A 20,045-nucleotide genomic window follows, 5' to 3' on the forward strand; every position below is an offset into this window, starting at 1 on the left:
CTGTAGTCAGGATACCAGACTAAAAGTAACTGAAGACAGATAGGAATCAATTGAAGGCACATCTAACACTAAATGAATGCATCATATCAAAACCACTGCCAGATTTTAATTACATTCAACTGACTTAAATCAGTGAAACTTACGACATCCGTTAAGATAAAGCAACTCTGACTCTGATCTGAGACTCATATGTATCCTATTTAGAAAAAAGGAGAGAGATAGTTAACGCACGCATATGCGTGCACAAAAGTGGAGATATCATAATCTCCTCCTGCCTTCATCCCCAAACACATTCGGATAACAGAACAGATCTTCTGCACTCCTCTGAGGCTGATTCACTGATAAAGAATCTTCAGCTCTAATTTCACAGACATCAAAACTTTAAGTGGCTACAACACGCGCCTCAGAGGAAGAAATGAAGAACAGGCAAAAGAAACAAGAAACTTTTTGACCCATTTAAACAGCCGCAATTCAGCTTAAAGATTTGTAGGCATAACACGAATGATCATTTAGTATGGATTGAACACCAACATATTGCTTGTGTAGGTCATATCACAGCTGTGAAAAAATGGAAGATCCTTTCAAAGACCATTTTCAGTTTTCTAAATTTACCATTTTAGGAATGTGTTAAGGTAAAATTATTCTGGTTTGCTCACCAGGTGGATGCTGCATGTTGGTGGTGCTTAAGGAGATTTCCCCTTCCATGTAAAGCAGTTCAAGTACCCAGAAAAGCACTATATATTTGTAACTAATTACTAACAATAGTTCTCAAAAATAAGTGTTTCCATTTGCCTTTATTTGCAGAAAATGAAACCGTCAAGAGAAAAGATGCGCTGTATTTTTTCAGACATCAAATACTGCAAGGAAAACAAGTTAATATTTACTTCTAAGCAATGGTTATATTTGTACATGCATTTCGGTAAAGTAAAATAAATGTGATAACTTATCAAATCGTTTTTCATGCGTCTTGTCATTCTGCACGTCTTTCACATTGCTGTTGGATGACGGACACTCCTGAGATTTGATTTTGTTGAAATTCAACAGACACTGAACTAACACCACAACACATCTAGAAATGCTGATTAAATTAACTCTTCATTTTCCAGAGCTGTATTTTGTTTGAAGCCAGTGACTATTAAAAAGCCTTTCCATACACCATGATGAGGTAGGCGTAAACAAGCAGAAATAATAACATCAAACACAGAATGGAATAAAAGTCTTTTATTGAAGAGCAAAGTCATTATCCATGTTCCCAAAATAAGCCACACAGGCTGAACGATGACGTCACTTCAATAGAGACTATACCTCCAGATAGCATAGAAAAAGATTTCTGTCTCTGTGTATACCTCATAAACCCATCTTCAGCCCCCACCCACCCGTGCCACATCCACACCCTTTTTGGAACATCCGTGACATTGAAAACTGCTCTTTAAGCATTTGTAAGAATGCATATAATTTTACTCCCAACAACCACCATTTTACAACTGATCATATAAAAAGCTACACATTATTACACTTTGTCAGATTACATAGGAACTGAGATTAGTGTTGTACACTAGCACGTGATAAAGATCCAGAAACCAACGAGGCAAGTCTACTAATACTTTAGAAGACAAATAAAAAAGGAATACAAATTATGGCAAAAAAGTGTTTTTAAAACAAAGCTAGGGTAAGTACCATGAAAAAGCAGATTTATGAAAAAAATAAGTTTAAAAAGATGTAATAAACAAAAAGGCTTGAAGAATCATAGTTCCATCATAAAAGATTCTCTTCATGTGCACTCCTCAGCAGCCACATCAAATCCCTCTGCACTTGCATTTTTCCATCCAGGCCAAAATAAAACGAAAGGGTCAGAGCAATAAAAGGAGACAGACTTCCACCGCTTCCCATTAGAAATCTCTCTCGTCTGCGAAGTGTGTTGTGTGTCAGGCACTTTCTGAAACACGAGCCCACCCTCTGGCAAACCTTCCACAACTCTTCAAATCACAATCCAGATTCATTCGACAATATAGCTGTAGAGAGAGCACAAAATCTCATTAATATCAAGCCAAACAACAGAATAGGTTACAGTTATTAGGAACCTTTCTTACCTTTACAACATTTAGACCTTGTGTTTAAAGGTCTGTGTCAAACCAGGCCAGCTGATTAGAATCTGTAGGGGGCAGGCCATCCATCAAATCTTGAGAATGGCCCAAGTCAGGAAGTCCCTCGACTGGATAGTCTGCGCCAGGGTGGCCTCCCATCTCATGCTCCAGAATACCATCCATACCCAGACCATCCTGACCGTAGCCAGAGTGGAAAGACCGATAGCTGGGGTCTAACAGAGGAAATATAATTATTGAACAACAATAGAGATTTCTCCTGTTAACATGATATACAGTATCTTACCATCTGTCCTGTAACCAAGAGCCTCTCCCTGAGCGCCAATATCAAGTCCAAGATCACCAGTCTAAGACATGAATAAAACATTTGAGCCAAACAGCCTACAATTCATAACGTTTTGTTAAAGCATTAATAGTTGTGTGCTTCTATATGCACTACATTGTGTACCTCATTCCAGGTCATGGGCTCCGTTCTGAAAAGAGAGCTGGTAAGTTCCACTGAAAGGCGTTTCTTGTAGTCCTGAGGCTTATCCTCAGACATGCGGAACAGTACAGCGGCTGCGTACGTAGCTACAAGACAAGTACATATTTTCTTTCAAAGCTCCGCCCAATGTAAAAAAAATGATTGGCTACAATGCTGGTGTCTACGGTCAAATCATAAATATGGGACATTCACTCACCGACTCCCTCATTCCTGGAGTGCAGGAGCTCTGTGAGAGGAGCGGTGGCTCCTTCTGCCTCAATAGCCTCTGCTGCCTCCTTATCCTGAGCCAGCTCGCAGAGCACTCCTGCTGCTACCCGCTGGATGTTCTCGATTGGCGAATACAACAGCTACAGAGAGGAAACACTTTTCTGATAAGCAAAGCCAAGGTATACATCTCTCTGGACAGATCACACAAATGAATAAGAGACTCGTACCTGTACGAACAGAGGAATGGTGTTGAGCCCCCTTATGACGATTCTGTTGTGTACATCTCTAGCGAGGATGTGAAGTGCTCCAGTGCAGCCTTCCACAATCTCCTCCATGCGAACTCCCTCCTGAATGTTACACACAAACAATTATTGTCAAGAAAATGTAAGACAAGCAGTTTAAACGTGAAACATTTGCCATTATGAGCTCAGCCCAATAGATGCTTAAGTTTTACTAACCACAAACTGTTGCTGTGTACCGCCCATAGAAGTGCGTCTCTGGGTGTCCTGGTGTGCCCTTACCAGCAGTTGGACCAATCGAGGAATTGCACCTTGCTCACGCAGGGGTGAGTGATTGGCTGGGCAAAGTGCCAGATTACGGATTAGACCAACAGTGGCCTGGAAAAGAGAAAGTAGATTACATAGACTTCATCACTCTGTAATCAAACTCTTTGTTTTAGTTCCTCTGCACCACACCTACCTTAATAAGTGGCCAGTGTGATGGTGGGTGCAACAGTTTAACCACCACAGGCAAGCCGTAGTGGAGGTGCACTGCATTCTGGGCCATCTCAGCATCCTGGTGCCTGGAGGTAAGATGGCGTAGTGCACACACTGCAGGCTCTGTGATGTCCTCTCGGTCGCCGGCTCTGAGAACGGTGCGGACCAGGGCCTCAATTCCACCCACCTGACAAACCATCATCTTATTCTTATAGTTGTTACATGTAAGGTTGGACAGGATGCCTGCTGCACACGTGACCACATTGATGTCATCAGAAGCAAGGAGCTGAACAAGCGTGCCAAGAAGTCCCTCCATCCCTTCCTACAACACGCAAGAAAAACATGAAACCCATATCAAACTTGCGCTTAGCAACGTGTGGGTGGTGGCTGCATACATACCTGTTTGGTGGCAGCGTCTGACAAGTTTCTGAGGGTCCAAAGACAGTTCTGCACCAGACGTTGACTGGTATCTGTTAAGTGAAGCCCAAGAGCCTGCATACCACCTAAAACACACAGGATGGCAAAGATGTCACACAGACATCACATGCATACAAGCACATGCTTAATTGAGTAGGCGTGTACGTACCGGCCTCGACGATGGCAGGTTTGTTGCTGGAGCAGACGGACAGCACTTTGAGAACACGGCTTGTGGTCCAGAGCAGTTTTTCGTATGTGTATGTTCTCATGATGTTAACTAGGGCCTGAGGTCCACCGCTGGCCAGGATGATCAGCTATGGCAAGAGCGCAACAAATTTATATTTGGGCTAATAAAGTGAAATGTTTTGCTAAACACAAAAGCACTGCATTAAACCCATGTATGTACCTTGCTCTCCTGGTTGCCATAAGCTAGAATCTGCAAGCAATCTGTGGTAATGGCCAGGAATTTGACGTTGGTCTTGCTGAGCAGGGCCACCATCTTCTGAAGCCCCCCGGCAAGACGGACAGCCATTTTGGCACCTTCCTGATGAAGCAGGAGGTTATGAAGTGTGGTGATTGCGTAAAACAGCACGCTGTCCACAGGAGACCTACAAAGCACATTGATCAGAATACATTCGTTTTGGGGAAAGTAGCTCAAAGTTTAAACAGGGATTTCTTCCTGAGTTCTTACCCCAGCATCTTAACCAGAGCGGGGATTCCTCCCGACTTAAAGATAGCGAGAAGCCCCTCTCTGTGGTGGGAGAGGTTGTGCAAGGTGCCGGCAGTGCAACGGGCGGTCTCTATATCATTAGTGTTCTGCATGGTCCTCACGATGGCGGACACCATCTGGGGAGAGCGCATGATGGCGTGGCGAGAGGCCTCTTTCTTGGAGAGCTGGTGCACCATCACTGAGGCTTTGTTTACCACCACCTGGACAGGAAGAGGAAGGAAAACAAGATGGCGAGCAGTTTAGCAAATGAGACAGCACATCATTATTCCAGATACATTTTAAGATCGTTACATGGCTTAAGAGACAGCACAGCTCAGCAGGCCTATAAATACTACAGCTCAGAGGAATGTTCTTTGAACGTTGTGAAGATGTTTCTAACCTGGTCCTCATCATTGAGAAGTTTGGTTAGCTCAGGAATGGCTCTCGTGGCCAGCTCAGCATCATCCTGGTAATTAATGAGGTTGACCACAGCATGCTTGAGCATCTGGGAGGGTTCGGCCAGCCGCTGTACGTTGGTGGGGTGGGTGGACTCAAACTGGGTAGAAGTGATCTGCATGCTCTCGTCGAGAGTCTCAGGAAACATGGCGGCACGGACACGCTGGGCGCGAGTCATGGCGTACTGCCCATCAATGTCTAAGGGGAAATCGTGATTGGCCAGACAGGAAACAGGAAGGAAATTAGCAAGACTGAACATCAATACCCAAGCATATGCTGTACATATCTGCCAGTACTTGCTGGAACTTGTAGTTGACTATTTCGACGAATATAAAAATACAGCCACACACCTGTCACCTGTTCAGGTGTGAAGGGTTGGCCGAAGCCCTGTTCCCACTCATAGAGCACCTGGTTGTCCAGATCTTCCTCTTCAGGGTTGCCTTTGCCTGAGAGAGATGGTGCTGTGGTGGTGGCCCCAGAATGAATACCTGAATCCAGGTAGGACTGTTGCTGCCAGTGACTTACAGCCGCCTTGCGGTCCTGCTCCATGGCCATATCGAGCTCCATGAGATCAGCTACACAAAGAGAGCAGTCAGTCAGTCATTTACAGTTCATCAGACAGACAAAGTAGCATCCTTGCACTAGCTATTCACTGGAAAACCGCTCTGTAAATAAACCAGTTCCTTATCAGTCCATCTTTGTTTCTGTATCTATGTCAAAGAGAACAGTCACTACACAAATACGTTGATGTCCTGCAGAGTAAATGTCAAAATGCTTACCCTGGGTAGCCATCGTTGTCAACCCCTCAGCCTGAGTGACTTCCAAACCTGTGAAAAGAATGAAGAAAATGTCAGCAAGGATAAAAACATGTAAACTTAAGCAAAGAATGAACAAGACAAAAAGGTGCACTTTATAAACTAGAGGTAACATTTGGCTGTTCCTCTCAGACACCAGCTGTTTTTACAAGCGAACGAGGCTTTAATCTACATTACAGACCTTAAAGGTAACGTTAACTGTGGGAAACTCCCTTCATTTAGACTGCAGGGTGTCACGCGAAAACACTGGAGAGGGAGACGGGGCGGTGAGTCATTGACAGTGCCAGTAAAAACATGCTGAGGGGGTTAGTCAACTTCATTCATCCGAAGCTGATGAGAACACAATGCAGCATCAAACACCACAAATTAAGCCATTAAAACTAAACAGCCCAAAGACATGAAACTAACATTCAACTTAATGGCCTTTTAAGACTTTTCACTTTCATAAAATCTGATTTAGGCCAGCGTGTTCCTCTCTTAATGTTAATTTTCCAATTTACATATATAATAAGTTTTGCCAGTAACCAATTTTAGCAGGCTCATAAAGGGACAGCAAGGAATGTCATTTAATACCCATTTTTCAAGATGCAACACACAGACATGTTTTCTAGAGCAGTTTTAACTTTGACAATGTCTAACCAGTTATTTGTTTTACATAACTGCAGTGTTATTAGCCTGAACTGTGCTGTTCAAAGGTGCCTCAATCAGATAAAAACATTTCACATTTGACTTTCAGGGGGTGGGGGGCTTCTCCAGACCAGACCACCACATCAACAAACAGACCCTAACAAGAAAGATTTCTCCACGCAAATGATAACACAGAAGCTACTGAACACTATCACTGGTACATATTAGACACTTGCAAAACCACACTTTTCCAGAGAGCCCTTTTAACACCCAGCATGTATTTGCAGCCCAACAGAAGAGTCTGAAATTAAAATGATAGTGGTATAATGCCCCTGTAAACCTCGGATGCACACGATTCTCCAGTCTCGCGCAGACCACTGGGCTAGACACTTCAGTTCACCGGGGTCGAGTACACACTTAAAAGCGTAAAAACCCGCCACACCGAATTAAAAGCTGCCAAGTCTGTTTCCACACTGGCTATGTGTCAAAGCAGCGCACACAGGTCAGTTAAAGTTTTCATTTTCACAGGAAACCGCTTGGAAGGGCTTCACAGAACACGTCTTCCTTCCCGCACAGGCCGTCAGCGCTTAAAGCTGCAATTAAATCAGCACTTCCCAAAAGAAACAAAATCTTCTAAAAGGATCAGTGACTATAACTTTAAATAAATGAGCATCAGATTAAAACCAACAGGTGAAATGCTTAATTTAAGCCCACAAACCAGAGGGGATATTTCATTGCGCAGCATCTTGGAAACGGAAACCTTGACATATTCTGGCTTCCTGCTACAGCGAAGACATCCTGCAGGGCCTCAAACGTCCTGATAAGCGGCACTGTATCTAGGTTAAAAGCGTAGTACATGCCGTGACCAATGAAACCACTTTTTTACCATATTGCGCTGTGGAAATGGAAGCAATCGTTTGTTTCCAACTAAACAACTAATCCAGTAAGCAATATTAACAATGTGGTTAATCGTACCGCAAACGCACGTCAATGCGAGCTCTGATTTGGCCGTGTGAAAAGGAAGGACAGCATGCGGCAGATGACATCAGCACAAGACGCATGTTACACGTGCACTCCAGAGCCCTTTGGCTATATTGAAACCCTCTGCAAGTGGGTTGAATTCCATTTCTAAGCTGGATGAGAACAAACAGCTTTAGATTTTTTTTAAATATATTTTGACATAACTGAATTATCGTAACAGCAAATTTGCTTTCCAAAATATGACAAGTAGAAACTTTCACATGTAGGCAGTCACAGGAAGCCTCTCTTCCGAGAACATCCTGAACTAGACATTCCACTGTGTGTGTATATGCATGTATGAGACAAGCTATAGCATTTCAAATGCTGGTCTGGACTAAAAGTCTACACGAACGGGAAATACGGCACTGTGAAGTCGTGCCAATGTTAATAAATAAGGATTTTTACGGTGTATGTGAGGGGAGGGGCCCAAACGGAGTGCAAACAGAGGCAGCTGGGTTAGTTTATAAACTAACGCATGTGTAGTCCTCCGATGTGGTGAGACTGACCTGGAATTCATTAACCAGCCAGACAAGAAACACTGAAAGCAGTCAGACACCAACACTGGGGTTTTTTGCATGGCACCAGTCGGCCTTCTATAGGGGCTCACTGGGGGCGGGCTGCCATGCAGACAAATCACCCATGTGATTATAGGACAGCTTAGGAAGCGGAAGCTTCAAAGTAAATGTGGAACGCTGCCCAATTATTCCTGCTTAACAGAGCCATTTAAGGTTTGCATGAAGAATCCTGTTAATCTAGAGCGATATTGAGGCACAGGGCCAATGCAAGAGATGCAAGATGTGCAAGGGAGGTAGTTTCATAAAAAAAATTGACTCACCGCTTTATGATTTTCTTCTACTGAACACAAAATATGACATTGAAGAATATTGGTAACCAGACAACAGAGGTACCCATTCGCTTCCATTGTATGGGCACACAACCAATGCAAGTCAATGGGTACGGCCGTTGTTTGGGTACCAACAACCTTCAAAAAAGAAAGTCATACAGGTTTGAAATTACAAGAGGGTGAGTAAATAACAGAATTTTCATTGTTAGGTGAACCATCCCTTTAATGCACCTTTGTAAAATGTCACATATTTGGGATATTATGTGTCTGTAGCTACATAAGGGGATTGCGCGAGCTGAATAGCAATTTGACAAAGCACATAAGCTTTTACCGAAGCACCAAACAACGCAAAACACGGCCTTATACGACCATGTTTAGTAGCTAATGGAATCTTGATAAACTCATGTATTTGCCGTGTCGTAGGGGAAACCTGAAGTTGTTTTTAAACAGACAACTTTGGGTATTTCCCAAACTCGGCGTCTGACGAGATACGCACACAACGTCGTGAAAGTTTCGAGGTCTTCGGTTTCCACAGCGCACGCTGCGGTGTGACTTTAGCCCCGCCCCCACATCCACATCGGAGACGTACGCAGGAGCTGATCTGAGGTCAGCCCTGCCGTGGCTCTCAAGGTGAAGAAAGTGTGAGAAACAGCTGTTCCAGGCTCTGGGAGCAGAGAGAAACCCGAGCCCCTCCTGAAAGCACGGAGGAATTCGGCCATCGGGACTAGAGGCCTTTGTTTCGAGGAACCTCGATAGGTTCAACTGCTCGAGTTGAGAAACCCGAGGTTACTTTCCTATCAAATGTCAACAAAGTGTAATATTGGACCAATTACTAAACCAAACGAAATCTAGTTGGAAACACAAAAACCAAGAAAAGTTTCAATGGCTTCAAAACGGACGTTAAACATACAACTTGGTCCATTAACATTATAACGGTAACGTTGCTGAGAAGTGCGGCTCGGCAACGGTTATTTTAAAGACATTTAACGTTAAACATTTCAATGCAAATCAGCCAAATGATCTACTTTTTAAAAGATCTCAAATACTTTATTCAGTTACATTTCAGAGCAATAAACTATATCTTCATTCACAACCATTGATAAAATTGGTGCATTTCTTCGTAAAACTTTTATTTGTACTTACGTTACACTTAATTCTTACAGAATACACGCAACAGATAGTTTAAGTTATCACCATTTTGTGGCTTTAACAAAAACGTTCCTTTTTTGGGATCAACGTTAAGCTAACTTGTACAGCTAACCAACTTACGTTAATTTGACCACAAACTACTGAAGGAGCGAAGTTAACTATAATGTGGCCAAGAAACCAACATGCGAATAACGTTACTAGCGTAAAATATAAAACGATGACCGTATTCTGATATCCGCTAGACAGTATTTCGCGTAATTCACTTTCATCGCGTTATTATTTAGAGTAACAATGCAGTTTGTTATCGACCGAGATCCCTCGTAAGCTCGCCGATTGAAGCAATGAACTGAATGGAAGCTAACGTTAGCTAAACGTTAGCCGATGTTTGCAAACGCTTAGGTAAACAAACAAGACTACGTGTGTCGTGCATAAGATTGCAGTTAAGAGGAAATGAAAAACAAAAAATATCAAACCAGGCAACATCTGCGATCAAAAGGCTTAACTGCCCAAGTCGTGGAACGCTGATCCAGGTCTACCCTTGGAAGACCCTCCCGATGCTCAGTTCAAACTACACTGATATTAAATAAATTTCGAAATTGAACAGCTTACCTGATACAAAAAGTGCGAATCCCTTAGTTTGACGATGACCTATCAGTATGTCACTCTCCTATTGGGAATAATACAGTTAAAGCCAGCCGGTGAAATTCCCGAACGGGTAGCCGTTCTCCTGCGTTAGCGGTGAGTCAAACCTTCCGCGCTGCTGTAAATCTAGAGCTTAAAATGGCGTCGGTAAGACGCAGCTCTTATACCAGGAATGCGGCTCATGTATTCTACCGCACCGGGAAAGTAGACCACAGAAATAGCTCTGCTAACGATAAAGGCAGCTTTAGATATTTAAGTGTAATGCAACATGTGATCTGAGAAATAGATTACACGCAGATGACTTCGTCACAGATCTGGATCTTTTTAAATCTACTGCGAGAACGTTGTATGCGCGGAGTGATATTTCAGATTCAGGAAGGGCGAGGTGCGTCCATTAGGTTGGAATGTGGGTGTTTTGGATGGGATGTCTGGAGCAGCTATACAAAGGTAACGTTTGTATTAGGGATTCAGGAAACGTTACTACTGCTGCAGGATGCTTGCCAGAATTTAACAGTCCTTGAGTCCCATAAAAAGTTTTTGTATTATAACTAACTAACAATTAATTTCTATACAAATATTTTAAATATGGCAATTTTAGTAGCACTTTACAATAAGGTGTTATTTGTTAGTAATTAGTTAATGCATTGGCTAACATAAACCAACAATGAACAACAGCATATTAATATGAATTCGTGTTAATTTTAGCATATTAATACACTATTTAAATCAAACGTTGTCACTGTTAACATTAGTGAATCCACCATGAACTTATGAGTAAATGTACGTTATCATGACCATCTTTTTCACTTAAAAAAAGGAAAGAAATGTTTTTGGTTTAAGAAAAAAGTAAGCAATTGTTTCTAGGCTTATCCATAAAGAAATGTAGTAACTTTACTGTTTCAAAGAGATTAAAAGACATTTCATCATCATCATCATCATCAATATCATTATTGTAAAACAGCACACAATTAATGAACATGTTTTTAAATATATACAAGGCAAAAAACACAAATTCTGTCAAAACATTTTATACAAAACTTATTTATTTTCTTTTAACATTAAAGACAAACATTTACCCTTTACCACATACCAATTGTATTTTATATAGCAAATACTTAAAAACTAAAAAACATTACTAAATATAATAAAGACACCCTACAGATGAATATACAATATACACATAGTTTTTGTGTGCATGCTCCTCATTCGTGTTTGTTTTATTTGACACGGACAACTTTATTTGAGTGTTTAAGAATGCAAATTTTGTACACCTGTCCACATGCCAATGTATCTTGCATAAAGTGCGGAACTTAAATCGGTAAAGCAAATGTTTTCAACATTTCTGGCCTTTTTATTCAGCATTGATATTACTTGAGTGTACATCTACGTAATTGTTAAACATGAATCATACTACTTTTAATCCATGTTTCACAAAAGTTTTTGGGACAGGTCTACTGTTAAAGACGTACATTATATTTTAAATGTCATCCAGTTTTAACATAAAAGCTTATACTGTTAATTAAAGCCTATTTGGCTTTTCAAATTGGTGTTTGAAAGTGCCCGTGTCTGCATTTTTATTGCCGTCCAATAGTAATTGTTTGTGCACATTTTGGGGAGTGGCCACAATAAGTGCTTCTGAATGGGAGAGTGCCCTTTACAACTTAAAGTGCTTCATGCCTTTTATCAGACTCAACCCATGACCTGATCTCAAAGCAGATTGCTAATAATTTGCCTGTTGAAAAAAAATGTAATAAAGCAATATATATAAAAGGCCATTCTAAAAATACATTGTGTGAAAAGCAATGAGAATTAAATCAAATAAAATGTCAGAAACTGCATTGCCTTTATGACTTCCTGCACATAAAAATATTTTTGTATAAACATGTAATTGCATGTAATAAATGTATGTTTATCAAAAAACACATTCTGTTTATGTTGAGAGAAGCACATTTCAGGTGTGAGGAAGTCAACCAAAACCCAAACAGTTCGTTTTTAATAACCTTCTACTCCAGTGAAATAGCTGTCAACACACCATTCCCCAAAAGAGGCCTGGCAAATCCACCGGCCTCAGTTTGAAAGTCAATAGCACATGTCTGCTTTCTTCATCAACACGTCAGTTCGACTTCCACAGACATACTGCACTTATACCATATCGGGTACCATATAAAAATATCACTTATGATTTTGTTTTACTTTACAGGTTCGCCTCTGGTGTTTTGGGGAATGCACAATACAGTTTTAAGTTTTAGATTTTCTGCCTTTTACCCCTAGCATTAAACTACATTTATAAGATGAATTCTGTCATGTAAAAAACTAAGCTACCATTTATAACTATACATCTATAAAACTATAAACAAATGTAGGAGAAATTATGATATAAAACATAAAATAATAAGGAATAAAGGTTAACTCAAAGGCAATAGATTATAATTGCTACATAGACATGAGACAGTTTTTTATTTTCTACAACTAAATAATAGATACAAAAAATCAAATAGTGTAATATAATTGTTCCTAAGAAAAGATATGTGAGCTGTATGATACAGTGTATGGCAAATTCGTTTTGAACAGAAGATTTATGAGCATTCTTCTGTGAGGCCTTTATAATGATGATAGCAAATAAGAAAAGATCCATAGAAATGTCATGCCAGTTTCATCTTATATCACGTTTACAATGTGGATAACAAACATATTGAAGGTCATTTTTCAGTTGCATCTGTCACACTTCTTTTGGGAGGGATGCTTTTAATAATCCTAGCACATCTTAAACCTAGCAGAAAATTTGTCGACTCTCATTTACAGTAAATCAGTTGAACAGACATTTAATTCTATTCTATTTAATTCTAATGCAACAGTATTTTAGAGGCATGCATGTTTGCACAATAGACTCTGATAATGAGCATTGACCGAACACTTTCTTTTTCTCTCCTTTATGCATGTATCAAAATATTGTAGCAGATATTTCTAATGGAAATTCATATTTGCTGCACTTTTTATTTCTTTCTGCACTGATTTCAGTTAAGCACCGCTGGACTGCCTCACTATTTTCCATATCTCATGCTTTCTCTCCTCATCCTCTCGTCTGATCTCAGCCGCTGTTTTTTGCTCATGCTCTACTATTCTTTAGCTCATCCTCAATTTACAGACATGTACACATATCTAAAATTGTTCATTCACAAAGAATAACACGACAAAAATAGTTATAATTTGATTATTCAAAATGATTAGCCTAATATTTCATTTTTCAAGGATTCATTGGTTAAACTATTTTGTTATCTTTCGTTACTAAAGCACACACTCCATTTCAAAAATATTTCACATCTATTGAACTTTGTGCAATCTGTAGAAATACTGTAATAACTGAGTCTTAATTATGCATTTCAATTTTTTTTGCTATATGCTTCTCTAAATCCACTATAGCAAAAATTAGAAGTGAGCAATATAAAAGCCAGTACAGTCTGATGTATTCAAACAAAATCTTACCCAAAGTCCAACTGCCTTCACTCCTGATGAGTCAGATGTTATTATTAAGCTACTAACACAAATATATTATTATAAAAGAAAATAAAAGTTTTGACAATAGACTATAGAACTAAAACAAGCATGGCATTGGTTGTCCGCTTTCACTGTTCACGTCCTGTTTTTGGTTCATCTCTGGTTCTTCTGGGATGGAAGGGGCATATGTGCACTCCACGAGGGGTGGGTTAGTGGGGGTGACACCCTTAAATTTTAAGCCTAGTTTTCTAAGCTCTTTTTGTGGCGAAAAGACGCCACAATCTGGGCCCCTTCTCCCCAGGAGCCATTAGGCATGGTTTGGTGGCCAGAGTGAAAGGAGAACATGGCTTTGGCTCAAAAGCTTTAGGCTTCAGATACAGTTTCTGTGCTTTTCGGCAAATGACGCAACCCTAGAGTTTTGGTAGTGTGTGAGATGAGAAATGAGGGGTTCGGTTGGCATCACATAGCTCTTCAAATGAACAGCGGCACGTTTGGCCAGGAAAGAATGCGGGATTGTGCTTAGAATAAGATTCTGTGTGAAAGCACATGTCTACTTTTTTTGTGTCTTTTCATTCTGTATTTTGCCCTCGATCTCTCTCCACGTTTTGCTGCCTTTTTCCTGCAAAATTTGTATTCGTCTCTAGTGTATTCATGATATTATAGGCCTCTTACTGAGTGTGTTACTCTGTAACAGGTTTTAAAATCTATATCGCAGAAATGTTAAATAATATATTGCTTCAGCTTGTGCTTTTTGTTGCCAAACAAAACAAATTATTTTAATTCGTGCCCCATTTTTCAATATCAATGTTTATGGGCGAACATGAGGGAGAAATTTGTGACAAACAACAGAAACCTTACTGAGTTTCAGAGTAATCTAATTTAGATTAATATGATTATCTTACAAACTCGCTGTTGTATTCACAGCATCTGTGCCAACAATTGTGCGTCTTGTGAATACCAAATTAAAGCAGATTCACTATTAGGTGAGTTGACTTTTACAATTTACAGAAAACTGTATCATCACACCCTGTGGTCTTTGTAAAACCAATTTGATCAGTAAACCATATGAGGATTTAGAACACATTCGTCTTGTTTTACTCCCTACAAAAAGTCATATACCGTTTTGCTGGTAATTAAAACCAGTGCCATTAAAAGTAAAATAATTTCCAGAAAGTAGTTTAACACTGTGTATATGTACAATAGAAGGTGAATGAGTACAATGAGGAGACTGTAAAGCAGCGCATTTTCTAACAACACTGAAACCATAGCAATACAAATTTGGAGACCAAGTTCTCTCCATTCACACCCCTCTCCTTCCTAACATCTATAATCACATATAGAATCAGATCTAAACCTATTGGGAAAAGGGTTGTTTATTAAAAAATGCATGTACAGTATGAATGAGACAATGCTTGGGTCAAAAGCATTTTTTTTGTTTGTTTTTATGAATAGCTTTTCTTCGTCTGGTCACCATCATTCAGACAGCATGTATATGCTGGAGATCATTAGTATGTTTTCACAACACTCGTCTTTGTGTGTGTGGATTCCCTGATCATTTGAGAAATAGGACATCATTCTGTGACAGATGCTATGCTTTGCATTATTTACAGACTTTAATAAAGGTTGGTTGTATTTTTTTTGTTTTCTTTACGGTCAAGACAAGTTAAGCATAAAAATGTATATTCCCGAGCCAGGTTGTTTTTTAAATATGCAAATAACATGCGCACAAGTATGTTTACCTGTGTTTATATCAAGGGCTTTCTTCTTGAGATCAGACAATTGTGATCTTGCATGGGATGCTAAACAGACAATTGATTATAACCATCTTTATTTAATGTGAGTGTTGATTAAATGCAGCAGGGAGGTAATGTTTAAATCTCATCACACTCAAACACCTCCTCATTCTCAAAACACGTAACATCAACATGTGCATATGATATCACTCATATTTCGCACAAGCATCCACACTCAATGCATACAATCACGCTCAGTCTTTATAATACATCTGATTGATGACCTTGGTTGTTTCAACCTTGACAGAAAGAGATGAAAATAAGTGTAAGTTTATGTCTGTTTTGTTTTTCCTTGAAATAATACATATCACTTTAAGAACCATTTTTCACAGTATATAGAAAAATAAAAACAGTTTTTGTCCGCCTTTGTCCAGTGCTTGAACAGAGTTGAACCTTAAGTAAAGATGCACCTACAGCAGGAATAACATGCTAGATTCAATGTTTCAAATGGCTTGCATAACCTGTGGAGTAAATAGAAAATAATTTTACGTAATTATTCTGCAGGTAATTTTATTGTAGATTAAAGGCTTGGTGCCTTCTGCAAGCCACTGCGGTTTCTGTTATCTCTGTGAATGTGTGATATGGATAGTAAGTCGCCTGAACAGCAAATAACTGTTTCTGATTCGCCCGAATTTCTTTTGCATGATTTAGAGCTGTAGGCGTAGTACACAGTATGCTTTAATTTCAGACGTTTACAAATGAGAAATTTGGTTGGGATATTCATTGCAAAGCTCACAAGATTGTGCTATACTGTATGTTCACTTGCAGCCATTTTTACATGTATTTCTATTGTGTTAACTATTCATTTTGCTATTCAAAACCTGTGTTTAATAACAATGCTGAACAATACTGAACATAAACGTTAATATTTATTATTAATGTTAAAACATTACTATTATTAAGACAGATGCTCTTTCATGCTGTATATGAAATATAGTAGCCATTTGTTTCAATCAAACATCGTAAAATAATTTATTGCCATAAAATGCAATTTCCAAACATTAGAGAAATATATAAAATACAATAAATTCATTTCTGTTAATTCCTTTTGTTGTCTTGTATTTGGCCATAGAACCGTAAACCATAAGACAATGCACAAGAGAAAGAATAAGCATTTCTATAGATGTATAATAAGAGACATATTTTGTATATTCACAATACCGCATTGTATTCCTGAATAATTTTTTAATACATGTATCATTTATTGTGCCTTGAAACCACCACTCACATTTGTAATGGCTGATATTGATATTATAGTATACAAATCTATTATGGGAGAGATAGAAATGAGAAATAAACCAAATAGATAAAGATAAATAAATAATTATTGGTGTTAATTTGACACTCTAAAACATGACAAATCACATTAAATCGCATTCTGAAAGATCACATTTTTAGAAATTCCTTAATGTGCTGTATGCAACATTTAGCAGTGATCCTGTTTTTAAACAGTATTAATACCCATAAGACTTCTAATAAGGACTTTGTTTTATGTGAATCTGTTTAACACCAGTGTTTAATCTCAACAGATACAAGAGATTATAACGTTGTGTTTGACCAAATAACAGATTGCACTTCCCACCTCAACCACTAAGATAATGTAATCATTCTAAGCTGATATATGAAAAACACAAGAAAACAGCATTTTATTTTCTTGCTGGTTTTAAAACAGCCTTTTTGCATGCAGAAGGATCGCAGATTTTTTCTCCGTCATGTTTCAGTTTCATACATTATGTGCCCAGCATTATGTGCATCATGTGAAGGTGAGAGGAGGTGTGTTATTTCTCAGGTTTTATTCTCACAGGTGCAAGCTAAATGTTAATTTGCCTGAATTCAAACCCATACTCAAATTCTCTGATTATAGTGTACTTTTCGTTGCTGGTAGGCCCACCTTGACTATTATGCCATTTCCACCGCTGGTTTAATGCCAAACCAATCATCTCTTCTATGACAGGGCAAGGGTTTGAAGTAATACCAACCTTCCACAGAATAGAATTTATGAGCATTTGCTGACCTGGACTAATATGTAACATTTTCACACTTTTATTGAACACCCGAACAGCTCATTATTGCTCAGCCCCTAAAGCGTTATATTTCAGACTTAGCTGCATTGATCGACAAATCACCTTTCTCCACAACCTTCTCATTATTATAAAAAGTAACCCATTGTTGTTTTCATAAGTGTGCACTTCTGCTTCAATACTTAAGCATTAGCCTGCCGAGCTACATTGCAGTAACTTGCACATATAAATCTTGCATATATATATACAATTTTATAAGCCTAGCATGTCTAAAAATCAACCTCTTTTAAATTGTTCCACATACCTCAGTAGATCTTCTCCTCTTGCTAAGAGATATATTCCCCTCTAATTTTTATGAAGATGCACCTTTGGATGTCGACTAAATGGGATCTCCATGCCTGATCCAGCATCTCTTTTTGGGTGTGGAAGGACAGAAAATTATGTTTAAAGAAACGTTAAGAAAATTATTAAGAAGCGCGTTTAGTCGTCTGTGGCTTTGAAAGAAGAAAGTGAAGCTGGAACTAAAGATTTTGCTTTTCTTTGCTGAAATAAGGGCTGCTGGAGCTCCAGGCCCCCCAACTGTGCACAGCGTGCGGCTTGAGCTGGGAGACAGATCTGCTTAACACAGAGACTGATAGTGAGCCCATACATTTCATAGAAATAAAATGAAAAAGACTGCATATATTTTGAAATATTTGGGTTATTTATTTTTTGGCTAATTTTAGGGATAATCGGGTCTTGGAACCCATCTTGAAATCCACATCCTTCCATTCACAAACAGACACACTGACAGTAATAAAAGGACCAGTGCAGCTTACACACTGACTAAACCAACATGAAAACACACACAAGCACACACACACACACACACACTAGTCTACGGTCTGTTTCTGTGAGTCTGGAACCTAATATCATGTTAATGACCCTATGCCTAAAGGCTGCCGAGTATTATGTTTTCTTGGGTAGCCGGTGAGCCGCTTTAGAGTGAGTGGATTAGGGAAATGCTGCAGTCCCAATGCTCACAGAACTAAAGGCTTTACCCTACACGCACACACAGAGTGCCACTCTCTCTCTTGGTTGTCACTTTGACTCACTGTCCTACACCTCAGCAAAGCTCCACACCCTCTCCTCACAAAAGAGTCTCGCTTTCTTTCACTTTGCTTTCGGACGCTACTGCCTTTGTCCACCTCTGGCTTCCTTTTTGTCATGGAGTCTTTCGTTTTTCTTTTTATTCTTTGTTCAATTTTCATTTATTGATGATTTGTCCTTTATGGAAGCCTGTTGCAGTATTCATTACAATGTTACCAAAAACTGTTTAAAGAAAAAGGGTTTAAACTAGTTGTCGGATTTTAACTTAAAATGTAGAAATGTGATTGGCTGTTTTAAGCGATATGAACTTCAAGTCAGAACTGTGTTGTGTAACAGTGAACCCTAAAATAAAAATCTTGGTACATCATCTCTCATTTATTATCTCTCAGTTTATTTACACATCTAAACAATCTCAATTATGTAAATTATATATATATATATAAGTATGTTTTTGCCAGATTATGAATGCTGAATAATAGGTAGTCTATTTTCTGTGCGGTACAAAAAAACACAAACATCCAACAATTATGGCTTCTCCTTGATGGCTTCGTCCGTGTTTTTGTAAACTAAGGTCTGTTTTTAGTCACAAAGCTTACTCTAAAAATGTGCGTACTGTTTCATTATTTAAGGGCTGTATCTTAAAATAAACTGCTGTGATTTCATTAAAAAGTAATTGTTCTTTCCCCTTTCATTACTATACTTTGTTACCATGACAACAGGATCAGGGTGCAGAGCAGTCAATGTCCTGACACACTGACCATCCAACCTATGAAGTCAAAGAGCTCTTTAAAATATTAATAAATTAAAACATTGTATACTAATCATAATAATGCAAATCAGGCAAACAGTATATTAATAAGACCGTTATTGTGAACTCTAGATCTCCAACAACCCACAAAGAAAACAGGGCATTTAAATTTGAAATACTCATTGCATTCTGCAGCATTTGCATATTGCAAGTTCACTGGAACATCTTTTGCATTTGCAACCTAGTCCTGCACTTTCACGTTGCTGGCTCGAAGAGATGTCTTAGTAGATACTCCAGTATGTGTGCGTGCATGTGTGCGTGTGATAGACAGGAAAACCGTCTCTTATGTTTCATTATCATTCCTGTTGCAGACTTTCCATGAAAGAGCAAAAATCCAGAGATTTATGAGGCAGCTTACCCCCTGCTGAGCACATCATCAATGTTCCCAGCTAACCAGGCAAACACACACACATCCACACTGTTTCTAGTTTTTATCTGGTGTTTTGCTAGTATGTCAAAACATGCATATTAGTCCCAATATAGATTCTGAATGACATTTAAACACTGGCAGTTGAAAAAAGTATGTACTGTCAATGGATTGTCATATGCGAACGTGCATGCTTTTTGTTGGGTTTGTTCAATTAGAGATATAACAAAAATGTTCCTGCTGTGCAAGCTAGTTAGAATGAACCGACATGGAGATGAATATTT

General features: G+C 39.1%; 1 protein-coding gene across 1 annotated transcript; it reads right to left on the reverse strand.

Moving 5' to 3' along the window:
• Window positions 1–1,192: 1,192 nt before the first annotated feature.
• ctnnb2 (catenin, beta 2) lies at window positions 1,193–10,344 on the reverse strand. The gene is made up of 16 exons (XM_079485154.1): window positions 10,156–10,344; window positions 5,871–5,918; window positions 5,442–5,666; window positions 5,036–5,289; window positions 4,618–4,856; window positions 4,333–4,534; window positions 4,096–4,240; window positions 3,909–4,012; window positions 3,493–3,831; window positions 3,252–3,410; window positions 3,021–3,140; window positions 2,783–2,933; window positions 2,551–2,672; window positions 2,389–2,449; window positions 2,091–2,317; window positions 1,193–2,012 (listed from the first exon to the last, which is right to left on the reverse strand). The coding sequence occupies exons 2-15, from the start codon at window positions 5,881–5,883 to the stop codon at window positions 2,115–2,117; spliced, it is 2,337 nt and encodes a 778-aa protein (XP_079341280.1). The 5' UTR covers window positions 5,884–5,918; window positions 10,156–10,344; the 3' UTR covers window positions 1,193–2,012; window positions 2,091–2,114.
• Between the last annotated feature and the right edge of the window lie 9,701 nt (window positions 10,345–20,045).

Source organism: Barbatula barbatula, assembly GCF_947034865.1.
Source record: "Barbatula barbatula genome assembly, chromosome: 21".
Taxonomy (NCBI): Eukaryota; Metazoa; Chordata; class Actinopteri; order Cypriniformes; family Nemacheilidae; genus Barbatula; species Barbatula barbatula.

Bases quoted from the DNA above. Each gene is read 5' to 3' on its own strand.
- ctnnb2 (XM_079485154.1), bottom strand. The intron at 5,290-5,441 runs GTGTGTGGCTGT...ATTTCCCCTTAG, and splicing joins CACACCTGAACAGGTGACAG to ACATTGATGGGCAGTACGCC. The intron at 2,673-2,782 runs GTGAGTGAATGT...CTTGTCTTGTAG, and splicing joins CTCCAGGAATGAGGGAGTCG to CTACGTACGCAGCCGCTGTA.